General features: G+C 38.6%; 1 protein-coding gene across 3 annotated transcripts in view; it reads left to right on the top strand.

Annotated features, from left to right (window-relative positions):
• Positions 1–15,435, top strand: part of LOC125458143 (histamine H2 receptor-like) — a 57,457-nt gene extending 42,022 nt beyond the window's left edge. The window contains exons 3-4 of one of the 3 annotated variants that reach the window (XM_059650728.1): positions 14,296–14,365; positions 15,013–15,435. In XM_059650728.1, the coding sequence (XP_059506711.1) occupies positions 14,296–14,365; positions 15,013–15,030 (88 nt within the window). In that variant the 3' untranslated portion in view covers positions 15,031–15,435. The other 2 variants (XR_007248779.2, XM_048543057.1) reach the window with 2 other exon arrangements.
• The last annotated feature ends 2,959 nt before the right edge of the window (positions 15,436–18,394 follow it).

Raw genomic sequence — 18,394 nt, 5'->3', positions numbered from 1 at the left:
TTATGACCTTGCTAATAACCTATGTTGTAGCCAACACCACTAAAACAAGTTTATAGGTTTTTCATCTCATTATTTGTGATCAGACTAGTGCTCAAATTGGTGACGCTGTGTCTAATTGCATTGAATATATTTCAGACATTTAGTTGGCTTTGAAATTTTTATTTTTCGCATGTTTTGGAATTATAAAAGGAGTTTATGTCTGTAGGGTATTTTTTCTCTTCATTACCTCAAAGACTATTTAGTAGATCAAAACTGAGTCTTACTAGCCTCAATTAAAGGCAAGTCTTAAATTTTAAAAAATCTCATTATAAGTGTAATTCTTCCAGAGGCATCCTGGGAACTTATGAAATAGATTTCTATTGTTTGTAGATTTCTAGAAAGCTGTACAAAAGAAATTTTTCAACTTCCTTTTGTATTATATCAATACAAAGTACAGCATGAGTAAAGCAAGATAGTCCACTTTAGAGCAATGCTTAATTTGCAAATATGTAAAATAATAATGGAAAAATATGCATTTCAAGAGTACTGGATGCAAATCTAGATCATTAATGCATGAAAATAATAGTGAAGTATTACATAAAAACATACAAAATTTGGAGCTGGAGTAAGCCATTCACTACTTCAAGCATGCTCCACCAATCAATAAGAGGGTATAGGTTTAAGGCGAGAGGGGAAGATTTAAAAGGGGCCTTAGGAGCAACTTTCTCATGTAGATGGTGGTATCTCTATGGAATGAGCTGCTAGAGGAAGTGATGGGAGCTGGTACAATTATAACATTTAAAAAGCATCTGGATCGATACATGAATAGGAAGAGTTTAGAGTGAAATGGGTCAAATCATGGCAAATGGAACTAGATTAATTTAGGATATCTGGTTGGCATGGGAAAGTTGGACAAAAGGATCTGTTTCCATGCTGTAACGCTCTTTGACTCATTTGATCTCCCCATTTTTTTCCCCTGAGTTCATCCACTATCGTTTTCTGCTTGTCACTGCTTTGAAACATTACTTGTACGCTTTTCAGTGAAGTTACATGTTAAATATCGGTTTGTACTCTCATTTTCCATTATTAATATTCCAGGCCCACTTTCTATAGGAACAACACTCAGTTTTCCACTTTTGAAAATGCTTAGAAACTCATTTTATCTGTTCTTATATTTCTGGCTAGTTTTCTCTCAAGCTCTATGTTTTTCCTTCTTATTAATTCACTGGTAATACTTTGTTGTTCTTACTTTCTGTCCAATTCTCTGACCTGCTCCCTGTCTTTGTGTAAACAAATGCTTTTTCTTTAAGATTGATGTTAACATTTTTAGTTAACCAAATTTGGTTGGTCCATCCCATGGAACTTCCCTATCTTATTGGAATGGTTCTATTCAGAAATATTCAGAAATATTCTCTTGTATGTCTGCCCCTACATCCCTACTGGCCTATTCTTCAATGCAGTTTCCTCATTCACCTTAGCCACCTCTGCTTTCAGGCCCTTAGTTAAATTTTAACAAAATAGCCTCAGACACACTTCTCTCTCCTTCAATCTGAAAGTAAAATTTAATCATGCCATGGTCTCTGCTACCATGCAGCACCTTCACTGAGATCATTAATTAATCTTATCTCATTACACAATACAGTTGAATATTCCCTGCTTTCTGGTTAGGTCCAGAATGCGCTGTTCTAAGAGGTTATTCTGAAAACATTCCATGAATTCTTTAGATAACAAGGTGTAGAGCTGGATGAACACAGCAGGCCAAACAGCATCACAGGAGCAGGAAAGCTGTTGTTTCAGGCCTAGAGCCTCTGAAGAAGGGTCTAGGCTCAAAACGTCAAGCTTTCCTGCTCCCGTGATGCTGCTTCGCCTGCTGTGTTCATCCAGCTCTACACCTTGTTATCTCGTATTCTCCAGCAACTGCAGTTCCTACTATCCATGAATTCCTTACCTAGCCAACCTTTGCCCATTTGATTTTTCCAAATGATGTGTGGGTTAAAATCTCTTATGATTATCTGACTGATTTAATGACAAGATTTCATACCTTAGGTCACCCCTTTTCATTGAGCAAATACCATTATTAACTAACAGAGCTGCCCCACCACCTTTTCTTATTTACGTGTCATTCATAAACATCATGTACTCCTCAAGATTCAGGTCCCAGTCTGCCATCCTGCAACCATCACTCTAATCGCTATCAGGCCGTACTTCTATTTGCACTCTCAGGCCATCCGTTTGGTTTCAAAAGCCATGTTTGTTCACTGACAGAATGTTTAGTTACATCTCTTCATTCTCAATTTCAAGTCTGACCTGTTGGTTGACTCTTCAATTCTTATCACATCCCTTTCTGTCAAAGGCTATTTATCAGTTCCTGCATTAATTTTTCTTTTTTTCCTGTTTCTATTAACCTGTCCTGGCCCACTGTATTTGATTTTCCAAATCTGCCAAATTTGATCCTTTGCCATCATTAATAAATGTAAAATCCTCTCCACTTTCCTAGTTCTGTGCTTGGCAAGAGCATTGACCCAAGCATAATTCAGATAGAAACAATCCCATCATTACATGTACTGCTTTCTCTAATACTGGTGCTAATGCCCCACAAACTATAACCCCAACACCTCACACACCAGACATTATAATCTTTGAGTTTCTGCATCTTAATTTGGCCTCCATCTCCTCATGCTTACAATGGAGAACTTACCTCTTGGTCTTGTCCATGATGTTAGTGCCTGCATGACAATTGAATCCTCACATTTCTGCTCCAAACTCCTCTCCAGTTATCCTGAACCCTGCATAGGGCAGGCAGCATTGTCATTTGGACGCTGCAGAGCATTATACTGATCAGTAACATCTTATCGGGTAAGTGAGGAAGTCGCAATGTTCCTTCTGAACAGTTGTTCTTTTGCATTCACAATACTAAGGACAAAACACCAAGGATAGTCATGATTATTCCCCCATTATACTGATCTCTACTACCACTACATTCCTTCTTATTTCCCTTTCTTGAGTGGCTTCCTGTACCATGATGCCTTAATCAGCTCATTCCTACTTCAGGCATTACTCTCATCCAGATAAGCTGAATGAATCTCAAACCTGTCAGACAATTGCAAAGCCTGAGGCTGCTTTGCCATATGTGTCCCCTTGTTAACCTCACTCAAAGTCACCCAAATTCATCACTGAACACTCACCAGATCGGATAATCAATCCTAAGAGGTGTGACAGCCTCCTGGTACAAAAAGGTCTACGTAACGTGGATGTTTATAAATTGGACAGCAACCAAAATTGTAGCTGAGTGGCTCTCATAAGAAGGTAATGCTTGTTGTTGGTGTGGAATTGTTTTCTGCATTATAAGCAGACCTCTGTACTATTCAGGCCAGTAACCCCATTTTGTAAATATTTCAATGCTGTTTCCTTTTAATATGTTTCTACTGTTAATTAGATTATCAAGACTTCTTGGGGTTATTTTGACTTTGGGAAAAGTAAATGAATTTAAAATCAAGGCAGATGTATGTATTGATATCACTTGTTTTAAACTATCTAAAATCATGATTATCCCTGGTGTTTTGTCCTTAGTATAGTGATTGCAAAAGAACAATTGTTCACAAGGAACATAGTGACTTCCTCACTTACCTGAATAAGATGTTACTGCTAAAAATTTAAAGGACAAACCAGAATGCAAAACTACATCTCTTGCACTGTTTTCCATCTATTCTGGATATTCTCTAGATACTATATTGCAAAGTTCAATATCCAGTCTCCTTTAAGTGAACCAATTGCAGTCAGAACCCAAGTAGAGGCATTAGAGCTGGCCTCAATGTTTACAGCTTGGGTTAAGAAAAAATCTGAGCTTTCTCCTCATGATTATGAAATTGCATGTCCATATAATTTAGCTAGGATGAGTTGGAGACAGTTTAAATTTAAGAATTTAGCCCCAAGGAAATTTGTTTACTTATAATGTATCTTAATTGTTGCAGGTTTCACTAGTTGAAAGTTATGCTATTTTTGAACAGAGTATATTGTATTTGGTTATGACTTTAAAATTTGTTTTCTTTTTAAGACATTTGATCATAATTTATTTAGATGCTGAAATAACCAAAAATGTATTCATATAAATTAGTTAAGTTAAATACATTTCAAATTATTTGCACAGCAACTATAAATTATGCAATGAATCTGAGACATGGACCAGATTTTCAATATGGGGTCAGAAACCACATAGTTGAATAAATTCCTGTCCTGTCAACTATCACAAAATGATTTTTAAAGTTGAACGAACTAAGTGGTCAGGAGACAGATTTGTAACCAATTAGAGATTCTGACCAGTGTAGGAAGTGGGAACTGCCTATCACGGTAGGCCCAAAACGTCAGGTTCCTGCTCCTCTGATGCTGCTCGGCCTGCTGTACACCTTGTTATCTAAGGTAAGGCTAATATTGGTTACACTGCTACGTTTTGTATTCACTCATGGGATGTCAGTGTCTCTGGTTAGACCAACATTTATTGCCCATCCATAGTTGTCCTTGAGAAAGTGTGGTGAGCTTCCTTCTTGAATGGCTGCAATACATGTGTGGTAGTTAGGCCCATAATGTATTTAAGGAGCAAATTCAAGGATTTTGTCCCTAGAATAGCAAAGGAATGGTGATATTTTTCCAAGTCAGAATGGCGAGCAGCTTGGAGGCAAGCTTGCAGTTGTAGTGTTCTCATGTATCTGCAGCCCTCATCTTCCAAGATGGAAATGGCAGTCAGTTTAGAAGGTGCTGTCTAGGAGTTTAGGTGAAGCTCTGCAGTGTATCTTGCAGGTAGCATACCCTGCTGCTACTGAGAATTGATGGTGAAGGTACTGGATGTTTGTGAATGTGGTGCCAATCAGTTGGGCTGCATTTTTTGATCTTATCCCAGATGACGTCAAGTTTACTGAGTATTGTCAGAACTACACCCATCCAGGCAAGTATGCTCCACAGTTTTGTTTCAAAGACCAATGCAGATACAGTTCATCGGATCCTGAGATGAAACTGATAGCTGTGCACTCACGTCCATTAGATTGATTGAGTCCACCTGAAAAAAAATTAAAAATTCCATTTCACTTCACATCAGGATTGTAACAAACTGCTCGAAGAGCTGAAGGGGCTGTTAATTTACATTATATGATTATTCTGATTCTTTCCCCCAACTGATCCTCCAAAACTCTGAAACTGTTCTGGAAGCATCAAGATCCCAGGTTGACCTGCTGGATCATGATTTTCAAACTTTTTTAGATTAGATTTGATTCCCTACAGTGTGGAAACAGGCCCTTTGGCTCAACAAGTCCAAACTACCCCTTGAAGCATCCCACCCAGACCCATCCCCCTATAACCCACACGCCCCTGAACACTATCGGCAATTTAACATGGCCAATCCACCTAGCCTGCACATCCTTGGACTGTGGGAGGAAACCAGAGCCCTGGAAGAAACCCATGCAGACACAGAGAGAACATGCAAACTCCACACGAAAAGTTGCCTGAGTCTGGAATCGAATCCGGGTCCCTGGTGCTGTGAGGCTGCAGTGCTAACCACTGAGCCACCATGCCACCCCACATCAAATAAAATCAGATAGCGCTGGAGAAACTCAATAGTTCTGACAGCATTTAGGAAGGGATAAGCAGAAGTAAGATTTTGGATTCAGTTTTTTGGATTCATGTTTCAACTTCAGATACTCAAAGCCCAACCACACCCATTCCTGTCCCTTCCTGCTGTTGAAAATCTGGCTCCTTATGGTTGAACTTGTACTGTTTCTAATTTGTGGTCATAGTGCTGATAATATACGGCAATTTTGGATAACAGACCAAGCTGTTCCCTCTGAAATAATCTAAACAGAAACTAGACCCTGAGAAAAGCACTGGACTATTTTTGTTAGGCTGCCACCGAATGATATACTGTCACTGTGGGGCAGTATTGATATTATTTCACTTTGTAATTGAATATAAACAAGATTGCACTTTCCAGCAGCTTTCTTGAACACTTTCAGTTTGCACTCATATAACTCTTAAGTGGTTTAAATATGAAGACCCAAAATGGGCCAAAGTTTACTTCCTAAATAATGGTAAGGCTAAAGGTGTTCACTGATAATTATGGGTAAATAATTCAGCATTTTTAGATAGGGGGAAGATGCACAGTAATTTTGAATTTTAAATGTTCTGATTTGTCCTGCCTTGCCCTGCTGTAATATTATGAGGAAAAGTTTTCATTACCTGTCTCACCCACTGTATGTACTAACTAAAAGGAACTTCTTGTCTTTGAGTATTAGTTATGAAACAAATTGACTGCATATATTTAGGGTTATTAATTAATGTTGTGAATATATATTTATGATGTGTTAATTGTTAATTATTGCCAATTAATAACGCTGAAAATTAACTATTACAAGTATGGCATTTCATTCCTTCTGATTTTACGTTTGCAGGAAGATTTTAAAAATGTCACTTTTTAAAATTTAGATATTTTTCCTTCTTATTTCATCTGTCTTTAAATCAAATTTCTCTTGTCATTTTTCCTTGTACGCCTGGTGTATCATTGGGTTTATTGCCTTTTTAGATTCTTTCTCAATCCTGCTGAGCATTTCTCCTTCCATTTATGCAATAGAAAAGAGCAAGAAGAGATTGACCTACATTTTAAAAGCAATGTGAAGGTATTGGTGGACCCTTATTTTAAATAGAGACCAGAGAGTGGACAGCTTCTTTTTGTAAAGGGTACAGAGAGAATGAATCCTCATTTTAAAAAGAAATGTGCAGAAAGTGATGGACATTTGTTCTAAAAAGAGAGGGGCTGGATTTCCATTTTAAATAGAAGGCAGAGGTGGGTGGCAACTGGGCTACAATGACCTTCTGTGAGAAATCAGTGTGACATCACAGGGAAATAGGTCTGGTTTGATTGGTAACAATGTTTTTCCAATTGTTTATTATAAGATAATGTAATTTGTTAGCATTTGTAGGATTTCACTTCTAGTTTTAGGCTTTGCTGCCATGATGAGTATGGTTTATTTAAAAAAAAGACAAAATTAAAGGAACTATCATTTAATAAAAATGTCAAATGAAGTGATTTGTGGGGGGTGGCCCTCACAGTGTCACCCACAGTGAGTAACTGTGATTTGAGGATTGTCCTGCTCAGTTAGTGAGCTGGACGCTGAGCTACAGACACTGAGATGCACCAGGGAAGGGAAGGTGACCTGGATACTTTGTTCCATGAGGGCATTACTGCAAGTGAAGCAGGTATGGAACTGAGAACATAAAATGGAGGAGTCTCAGTCCTTGCAGTTGATCGATAGCTATTGTTATAAACTAGTTCAATAGTCTTGCAGCATGTATGCGCATAATGAGATTTGCATATATAGACATTCCAAAGATCATGAAGCAGGGATTTTTTAATTTCATTCGCAACAGTTAACTACAAACATGAAAGGAAATTAATGTTAAATGTGGAAGACGTGGTGTATACATGGAATTATGTCTGTGGTTAACATCTGGTCCAGGAAATCCTTTGCCTGATCCTTCTTTCCATGAGGCCTCCCCTTCTCCACAGAGGTCCCTTTCGTTCCAGAATGGGTTGGTTTGAATGTCTTAGCTGCCATGCCCAGTGTCCTACTCCACTATCACCACCTACTGTCAGAGGCCCTAGTACAATTGCTTTAGCTGCCCTCCCTTAACATTGTTACCTGCTGTTGAGTTTCCCTTACAAATGGAAGATAACGGTGTCTCCAAAGTGGATGAACATACTGACCTTAGCACCACGACATAAGAAGCCATTCAAAATTGAGTAAGGCTGGGGGGAATGTTGTGGTAGAAGGAGTTGTATTGTTATGGGAAAGAGACAGTTTGTCGCAGTTGAGAGCATGAATCTAGAAAGTTAGACTCAGCCCAGTACCACTGTTCAAAACATTCATTGTAGGCAGGAGAGGAGCTTGTAGTGGGAGGTGCAAGATCAAATTGTCGCATGTAAGAGATTCTGTTTCATGATTATGACGTCTGAATTGTTACCTGATCCACCACCAATTTGATATCAGATAAACAAGACTGGAGAGATGAAGACAGAAGAAAGAAGGAAGAATGCAGTAAGGGCCCTCTTAGCACCAGGGACCCGTTTTCAATTCTATCCTTGGGCAACTGCCTATCTGGAGTTTGCACATTCTCTTGTGTCTGCATGGGTTTCTTCCAGAAGTTCTGGTTTCCTCCCACAGTCTAAAGTGTGCAGGTTAGGTGGATCAGCCTTGGGAAATACAAGGTTGCAGGTTAGTGTAAGGTGGTAGATCTGGGTGGGATGCTCCTTGGAATGTCAGTTTGGACTCGATGGGCCAAATGGCCTGCTTCCAAGCTGTAGAATTTCAATGATTCTATGAATAAAACCTGCAGATAAGGTAAAAGAATGGAAGAATGATAAAAAAAAGACATTTAAAGGATCTGTATCTGAATGTGCACAGCATTGGTAACAAAATGAATGAATCGAAAGCATTGATAAAAATAAAAATATATGAACACATAGTCATAACAACGATACAGAGTGACCAATGCTTGGATCTGAACATTGGTGGGTATTTGACTGTTTGAAGATGTAGACAATGAGATAGCGCTGTTAGGTAGGATGTCTCAATTGCTTTAAACGTTGAGGAGATACAAGATTGATCAAAGAGGTATGCTTCATCTCATTCCTCTTTGTGGGACCTTATTTTGTGCATTGTACTTTCCAACATTATTACAGTAGCCAGACTTTGAAACTGAAGTGGGGTTTTGGAGTGCAGTGGGGATTGGAATTGTGGGTGAGATTTTCACATTGGGGCCCTACCCATCATTTGAAGGTCTCTGGACTTGGCCCAATTTTGTGAAAAATCATTAACTCATCTTCAGTCAACAATCTTTTAGAGCAATTTTCAGAATATATTTCTAACATAAACCCCTTAAGCTAAAGATTGCCTTTATGCTCCATGTCAAAACAGTGAACCCACTTTAAAATGAATAAATTATCAAGTAGAATTGAACAGGTTTAAACAGAACAATTTGAAAAAAAAACAGCTTTTCCAACATTTATTTGACTGTATACTTGCTGGGCAGTTTTAATAAGCAGTAATCAGCTAATTCCTGATGACAATATAGCAAACATTCTGAACAAATGATGAGATGTACCATTCAAATGTGAGAAAAAAAACACCAAAAGCATAGAACACTCCCAGTAGGTCAAAACAATTAAAAAGCAGAGTATAGAATCTTATAAAACCTAAGCAATATGAGCTAGGGCGAGATGTATGGTAGAATTGCTGACAAATGTGGTGAGGCCCATTTTGATGTTGAGCGCAATCTTGAGCCATCTTTTCTGCTTTCCACTAGAAAACTCTGTGATTCACTTCGAAGACACTTCTGCAACTCAGGCTGCACCAGCAGTTATCATTGTAATACTGCAGCAAGGACATGATATGCTCATGGACATGCACCCAGCTCATGGACTAGGCCAGGCTGCTTTTCTGGGATCTCCACCTGCTGTCATAATGCTCACTCACTTTGAGCTGCTTGTCACAATTTTCAACAGGCCTCAGACAAGAGGCTTAGCCTTCAGCCAGAGAGCCCTGACACAGAAGGTCAAGTTACCTCTGTTATCGGTTCAGGGTTATCAGAGTCAGGGGTTCTTCCAGATAAGGGTTGAGGTGCAACATCTGTCTTGACTCTTTCTGCCCAGAATGAGAGAGCGGCTGGAATTAAAGGCAATGAAAGTGGGGAACACAGCCAATACTGTTGGTACAGGTGGGGAGATATCTTGAGTGAGTGAGTTGGAAATGCAGATTCGCAGGGATAATGGCGTTAGAAGTTGGTGATGGGTTATAGTGAGTGAGGGAAGGTATTGCAGTTGCTAGAGAGATTTGTGGAGCCTTGGTGGCCAGTGGGTACAGGATCAAAGATTGAACGAAAGGAAGATATTGGAGAGAAGATGATGACACTTACACGGGTAGAGTGGAGAAGGTCACTGACCTGTTTCCTGTAGAGTTGAGCATTCATACAGAGGGCTGAGACTGCTGCAACCCAGGTGGCAAACTCAGTCCGGGATGGCAAAGTCTGGCATTATGGTCTCCACTGGGTGAAGAGAGAGTCAGGATGTAATGTGACTTGGAGAGGAACTTGTAGATGGTGATGTTCCCATGTAAGATGCTGTCTTTGCCCTTCTAAGTGACTGTAGGTTTGGAAGGTACTACTGAAGGAAGCTGAGTTGCTGCATGCTTCTTGCAGATTGTACACACTGCTGCCACTGTGTGTTGGAACAGTAAATGTTTAAGGTGGTGGGTGGGGTGCCAGTCAAGTGTGTTACTTTGTCCTGGATGCTTTCAAGATTCTTGAACCATCCAGATAAATGGAAAATATTCTATCATACTCCTGACTTGTAGATAGTAGACAGACAAGTTTTGGGCAGTTATGAGATGAGCCACTGCAGGGAGGTGTTGGCCAAGTGGTATTATTGCTGGACTGTTAATCCAGAGATCCAGGTAATGATCTGGGGACCTGAGTTCAAATCCAACTATGGCAGATGATGGAATTTGAAATCAATAAATATCTGGAATTAAGAGTCTAGCAATGACCACAAAACCATTGCTGATTGTTGGGAAAAGCCCATCAGGTTCCCCAACAAAGGAAACTGCCATCCTTACCTGGTCTGGCCTACATGTGACTCCAGACCCACAGCAATGTGGTTGACATGTAACTGCTCTGTGGGCATTAAGGGATGGGCAATAAATACTGGCCTAGCCAGTGACACCCTTATCCCACGAATGCATAAACAAGAAAAGAAACACTAATTGCAGAATTCCCAACTTTTAACCCAATCTGACAATATTACTATTTAAATGGTTGGTTTATTTCAGTTTTTGGTGTGAGGTCTAAAATTGGCTCATTGCGGGTAGGCAGCAAAGGCTGCTTTTGTGATTAGAAGTTTGTTTCCAGTTTGTTCAGTAATACATCCTGTCATTTGTGTGGTTTATCTCAATTAGTTAAAGTTAAATTAGGAAAATAGAACTTGTACTGAGAGGCTCGATAAGGTTCCACATGGCAGGCTGGTTAGGAAGGTTAGATCACATAGGATCCAGGGGAGCGAGCTAATTGGATACAAAATTGGCTTGAAGCTGGTGACAGAGGGTTGCTTTTTGGACCAAAGTCTTGAGACCAGCAATATGCAACAAAGATCAGTGCTGGGTCCATAGTTTTTTGTCATTTATATAAAGTATTTGGATGCGGATATAGGAGGAGGTATGTTTAATAAGTTTGCAAGTGACACCAAAATTGTTAGTGCAGTGGGCAGTGAGGAAGATTATCTCAGACTACAATGGGTCCTTCATTAGATGGGCCAAACGGACGAGGGGTGGCAGATGGAGTTTAATTTAGAATAGTGTGAGGTGTTGAATTTTGGTAAGGCCAACCAGAGCAGGATTTATAGTTACAGGTAGGGACTGGGGAGTGTTGCTGAATAAAGAGACTTAGATGAAGAGAAACCACAGAGAGAGACCACATAGTTCCTTGAAAGTAGAATCAGAGATGGACGGGGTGGTGAAGAAGATGTTTGGCACACTTGCCTTCATTGGTCAGAGCGTTGAGTATCAGGAGTTGGGATGTCATGTTGGGGCTATACTGGATATTGGTGAGGCCACTTTTAAAATATTGCACACAGTTCTGGTCATCTTTTTCAATGAAGCATGTTATTAAGCTTGAGAAGGTGCAGAAAAGATTTATAAAGATGTTGCCGGGACTGGAGGGCTTGAGTTACAGGCTGGGGCTTTCTTCAGTGGAGCATTGGAGACTGAGGGTGACCTTACAGAGGGTTATAAGATCATGAGAGGCATGGATAGGGTGATTAGCCAAGGTCTTTTTCTGAGACGGGGGTGTCTAAATCTAGAGGGCACAGGTTTAAAGTGAAAGGGGCAAGATTTAAAAAGGACCTGAAGGGCAACATTTTCATGCATATGGTGGTGTGTGCATGGAACAAACTGCTGGAGGAAGTGGTGGAGGCAGGTACAATTACAACATTTAAAAGGTATCTGAATGGGTATATGAATAGGAAGGTTCCAGAGGGATATGGGCCAAATGTTGGCAAATGGGACGACGTCAGATTGGGATGTCTGGTCGTTGCGGACAAGTTGAACCAAAAGATCTGTTTCCATGCTGTATAACTCTATGATTCTCAAGTGTGAAGTAACAAATGCATTTTAGAAGAGCATATGACTAAAGGAATACACAATAAATGGAAAGAATACGGAGAAATTTAGAAGAACAGAGGAACCTTGGAGTAAATGTCAATTGAATCTTGAAGCAGTACAAATGGATATATTGGCTAAGGAAAGATCTGTGATTCTCCTTTATTAGCTGAGGTATAGAATGTAAGAACAAGGAGGATATGCTAGATGTGTATAAAATTGAGAGGCTATGTTTAGAATATTGCATACAGTTCTAGTCATCACAACATAGAAAGAATATGTATGTAGTAGAGAAGGTACAGAAGACATTTATGAGAATTTTGCCAAGACCACAAAATTATGAGAAAAGAATGCAAAAGCTGTTTTCTATGAGCAAAAGAGCCTGAGGGAAAATTTAATTGAGGTGTATGACTTCGTGAAAACCCTAGATAGAGTGGTGGGAAAGACATAGCTCACTTGCACAGAGGTGATTAATTAAGGGTACAGATGTAATGTAATTGATAGAGGATTAAAGAGAAGTTGAGAAGTAATATTTTCACCCAGATGGTGTATTAATTTTGAACTCGGTAGTGATAGTAGTCATGATTGCATTTGTAGAATAAGTAGATATGCACTTGAGGTGCCATAACCAGCATGGTTAACAACTAAGAGCTAAAAGCAAAGATGAGGCTGGATAGCTATTTATTTGGTAGGCAGAGTCAGGATAGGATGAATGCTGTCCTTCTGTGCCATGAACATTTCTGATTCTGTTAGCCACTTGGCTCCCAGTTGACAATGGCAAGCCTAGCTAGGCATTAGAAATAGAAAGGCAATCCCCTCTGTAAGTGTGGTTCGAACAGTCAATACTCATGATTATTTTGAATTAATAGACTGAAACAACCTTTCATTTATCACAAGAAGAGCTATTTAATGAATACAATTTACAAGTGCTGTCTGGATATAAACACTAAAACTTTTCTTGTACAAAATACACATATACCATAGGTTCTCCAGAAATTCCTGGTAAAATAGCTGCTTCATACAGGAAAATATTAAAATATCACACTTTCTATGGATTCAAAACATTGTTAGTCACTGTAAATCTTTCTTCAGATATAATAATTGGAATAAAATGATCTGCATTAAAACATTATTTTCCAGCCTTTCCTATAATACAACACATTACTCGTTAATTGTATTACACATAAGCCACTGGTGAAGTCTAGAAAGAGGTATACGACAAAACAAAATAAATAGCTAACTTATTAGTGCAATTCATACAAATCTGACACTGAAATTGTTTCAAAAGAATGTTACCAAGTTTCCAACTAGTGATGAAAAATGCTGCATTTACACAGACAAAATGAACTGAAATAGCCACAAAAGTTAGCATTGCTATTTAGTGACACATGGCCTCTTTTAATACAAGATCCATGGTTCCACAATATTATTCAACCTTAGAGACTCAGAAAGGCAGCAATTGATGATGAATCTCATTCCCTTGGGTAGAGAATTATTCCTAGACTTCATAACATTTTTAATTTTAATGTTTGTTTTCCTATTTTTTCTTTTTCTTATTTTCCTTCTTCTTACCTTCTGTTTATTTCTCTTTGTGCTTCCAGTTTATCCAATTCATTCTATTTCTTTCCCTGGGATTCATTCTATTTCTTTAGCGCCCTTATTTTGTACTGGGACTTAAGGAGATAGACTGTTAGTTTGTCATTTATGAAAGTCCTACATGCTCTTGTGCCCTTGCTGCTCTGTTATTAACATGCATTCCCAGCTGTTTGTGGTGAATTTATGTTCCAGCTAAACTATGAGGTAAAATTGTAACTGATCATACTCCAGCAATGTCTAATCCAATGTAATTAACTTTGAATGAGGGGTTTGGCAAACATGAAGCATAAATCACTTTTGCTGCAATTTTCTGCACTTTCAATGGCACAATATTGATGTATAGCCACGGATGCATAGTGAGACGATGCAATTTTGCAAGAAATTCCAAAACACATTATTTTTGAACCAGCAAGTAAAATGTCAATATCATCTTGTGAGTTTGTGAAATTTGCTGTTACTGTTTCATTGTTATTCAGGCACACCAGAAAGATATATTCCATCTTTTATGATTTCACCCCTTTTGTTCCTTTAGAAATCTTGTCACTTCTTGTGGAAGGTCAGCAGGGATGATCTCTTACTGCAGAGACTTATGGGTGACAAAGGTCCGATTGATGAAAAACCTGTGGGTTCCTGAATTTGGAGAGACTGAAGTAGAACCGATGAAACCCGAAAGGATTTTTGCACCTTGAGCACTGAACTACCTAGTCTTCAATTTACACTGTTACCAAACAGGCAATGAATGTGCAATATTGATTAGTCTGCTGAAAACTACCTTCATGTGATTCTCATGTCAAGACTCATATAAGTGTTTTAGAGTTTATTTTAAAGAAATTTCGTAGTTTATATGTGAATCTGAGAGTTAGTTCTTAAACTTGCTCTCATATTATAAGTTGAATTTCTGATGTTGATATTTCTAAGTCATTATGAATAACATATGTAAGGCATTAGATAAATGGGAATAAATCATACACCCTGAGCAGTATTAGTGTCTTGATCTAATTATGCAATAAAACAGAAGTTGTTTTTCTGTATGCGGTAAAGGCATGAACCCATGTTGGAAAGTCCAAGATTTGCATACTTCTCTTTTTCTGCATCTGTATTAGTGGACCCAGTTAAGCAATACTGTAATGAATGAGTCATGAGTGAATCAATAACTCTGTGAGCCAGATTATTTGGTAATAACACAGCAGCTATACTGCAATGCTGAAATTAAACTAATAATAACTGTCAATGTGTTCCTTGTTCACAGACACTATTTAGCTTATAATATGGGTAACCACACAAGTTCAGGATCCAGTAGAAGAAAGCTTGAAATGAAATACCAACCTCATCTGATACAGTGTGCAAAAATAAGAACAGGTAAATGTCATGGTGAAACCTTTAAAGCAAGATATTATACAATGTGGACCATTCCAGCCATTAAGAAGACTAATAGTGGGATTAGGCACTTTGCCAAAAGGTCAGGAAAACAACCAGTAAGTTATTGCACACCACTCTTAAACCTACCTAAAGATCAACCTCAAGTTGAACAGATTGGTGGATGGTTAATGCATGGTCTTAAGGAGATAAAAAGTTGATTTGTTTTCTATTAAAGTCCTACATGGCCTTGTGACCTTGCTGCTCTGTATTTTTGGGGGGGTTGGATGGAAATGTTTACCAGATAGATGCTCTTCGGATGAGGGGTTGGTTAGCTCTGTTGGTTGATGGCAGGTTTACTATGCATTGCGACACCAATAGTATGGATTCAGCAGCTGCTGAAATTGCTACAAAGTGCTCTCCATGCCTGTAGTGTTACGGCCTTCAGGTTAAACCACCATCTGTCTCGAATGGAAGAGCAGTTTGGTGGTCCACTAGGGCTATAGTGACTTTACTTTTACTTCTGATAAGACACAACTTGTTGAAAATTCAGATTTAGCATACAATTTTGGGCCTGATTGTTGATTACTATTATCTGAATTTCCCCATAGCCTCTAAAACCTCAAAATGGCTGCAGTGCTGCTGATCAGAAGCAATTTTCATGTAGGAGGCTGTGTGAATTCCACAAATCTATTTCCTGTCACAGTCCAGAGAGACTGGTTAACACACAATAACCAGGAATTTGGTTTGGCTTTGGGATTGTGAACGAGGTAGTGCTGCATGAGGTCTGGAGGCAGAGCTGCGGAATGAGACCCTCTCCTCTGTACCAGCTGATTCTACTCAATCTGATTGAAACAAGGTACTGCGATGATGTCCTAAAATATACTCTTATCATTATTAAAATAAATTGCTCAAGATGACAAGATAAGGCTTCCTCTTACTGATAAAGTGTGATCTCAAGCAAGCTGTCCAAGACAAGGCCTACTCTTTCTTTGTGGGGGAGATAATGTTGGAAATGTGATATGTAAGCCCTGATTGCTAGCAATAAATGGTAGGTGACTAAGTAAAGTGTCGCACATTGAACAGTAAGAGTTTGTTAGTGTAGTTTATGGGATATGGTGTTTGAAAATACATCTATCGATCTCAATGCTCCTGTGGGGTCAGAGATGTTTTGTGCAACTGCACCCATTTCCTCAAGTCTCGACTATAAGCATTGACCAACACAGCTAGTCCCACTGCTTTCTGTGAGTGCAGATATTGGAAATTTTGGAGCACTCTCTCATTCTTTTGTTTTTGTTCCAGGTTAGAATCAGTTCTAGCACCAAGCAAAATACACCTTTCTTCAAAGAGGCTGGAATTAACAAATGACTTTAAAGCCCCCCCTTGGTCCTGCAACCACTCAACAGCACTAATATTTCTGGCTTCACACTGCAATCTTGATAATTTGAAGACAGAACAAAGATAGCAGGCTGCCAGAACCAGGAACAAGTAGAGGGGCAAATTCCACATTTTGAACCGAGCATTAGTTTGGGGAGTTTTGAATTTTACCTCCAATATATGAATAGGAAAGCAAATAATTTCCCCTGACCTATATAAAGCTGAAACAACTGCAGATGCTGTAAATCAGGAACAAAACAGAAATTGCTGGAAAAATTCAGTAGGTCTGGCAGCATCTGTGAAGAGAAAATCTTATGACAACCTTTTCCATTCACACCGCTATGATAATAGATAGTGACAGTGCCCAACCCAGTGAATGAAAAGCACTGAAAGTAAAACTTGGCAGCAGAGGACATGGGCATGAATTTTACCTGTGATACAATTTGTTTACCTCTGTTAGATAGTGCAATATTAGACAAACTAAAATTGTAACATCTAACTTAATATTTGTTCTATTAAATTAACCATGGTCTCTTAAAAAACAGAAAGATTTGAGCAAAATAAACTTGACTATTATAATGCCAATCAACAATGCAGACTAATGCATAGAACTCCCTTTGAAAGATCTCTTTATCAATCCATAGGAAAAAAAAGCTTGAAAATTAATTGATAGAATAATGACTGTAAGCATAATCAAATTAAATTGGGTAGATTTTAACTGTTGGTTTTTGACTGGCAGGGTGTAACCATTGCTTATCCATTATTACATTGAAAAGACCAGGCCCACTTTGAGACATCAGCATCGTTTACATATATCTGGACTATGCCTGACATAGTTACGCAATGTAAGTCTGAAGTGAGAGGTCATGATCATGATTTTTTTTTTGGACTCGGAGTATTGGTTTTGTCTTGTCCTCACTAGCCTCTGCATTCAAAGGATCGTTCTCTGCCATTTCCACCACCAATCTTCCCCTCCCCTCCCATCAGCATCGTACAAGGATTGTTCGCTCCGTAACACTTGAGTCCACTCTTCCTTCACTCCTACCATCTCTTGGATGGAGGTGGTTGCACAGAAAGGGAGGGATGAGGCAATACAGGATAAAGATGACAGTGACAGACCAGTCAATTTGCAATTCTGTGTGTGCTTTATTTTTGCTGACCAGCAGTTACAGTAAATTGCCACTTGCATTGGGTACGTACAAAAATTTAAGAGGAATTATTTTGTTTCTGTTGTTACGATATAGTTTTCACAATCATGGTGATATCTCCACTACTGGCCTGCAGCATTTGGAAACAGTTATCCTTTCATCAATTACTTTGTGATTTTCAGTGCTCAATTTTATACATCAGCAAGCACAGAAATAATATATTTGATTCAAATAAGAATTCACTATAATAATTTTGTTAGTCTGTATAGAATTCAGAATTTGTAAAGAAATTGCAGATTTTTTTGTCTTTTTAGCCTCCAAAAGCAGACTTTGTCCTTTATCTGTAAAAAAAATTAAATGTGGCAATACAAATCTTGCTGCCTTAAAACAACACCCCACTGTCTGCCTTACCAGTTGAATGTATGAGAATTGTTTTGACATGCCATAATACATGATAAATACAAACTAAATTCATCACAAAAAAAGTCTTGTCGATTCCAGTCTAAGTGCTCTTTTAATGATCAATATGTGGTAACACAGGTAGTCGATATTTTTTATTGTGAAAATGTTGCAACCGTGGTCACTTGTTCTAAATGATGTAAATTTTATATATATATATTTAAAAACTTTACTTGCTATGTCTTCTATCTTAATGCAAACTTTCTTTGTATTTCTATTTTTGTTCCTGTACTGGAGTTAACAATGAATTCATTCTTTTTGATTTACATTTCCTTCTCTATCCTTATTGTG

Source organism: Stegostoma tigrinum, chromosome 13 (genome assembly GCF_030684315.1).
Source record: "Stegostoma tigrinum isolate sSteTig4 chromosome 13, sSteTig4.hap1, whole genome shotgun sequence".
Classification (NCBI taxonomy): Eukaryota; Metazoa; Chordata; class Chondrichthyes; order Orectolobiformes; family Stegostomatidae; genus Stegostoma; species Stegostoma tigrinum.
This window is presented reverse-complemented; position numbering and strand designations above follow the sequence as displayed.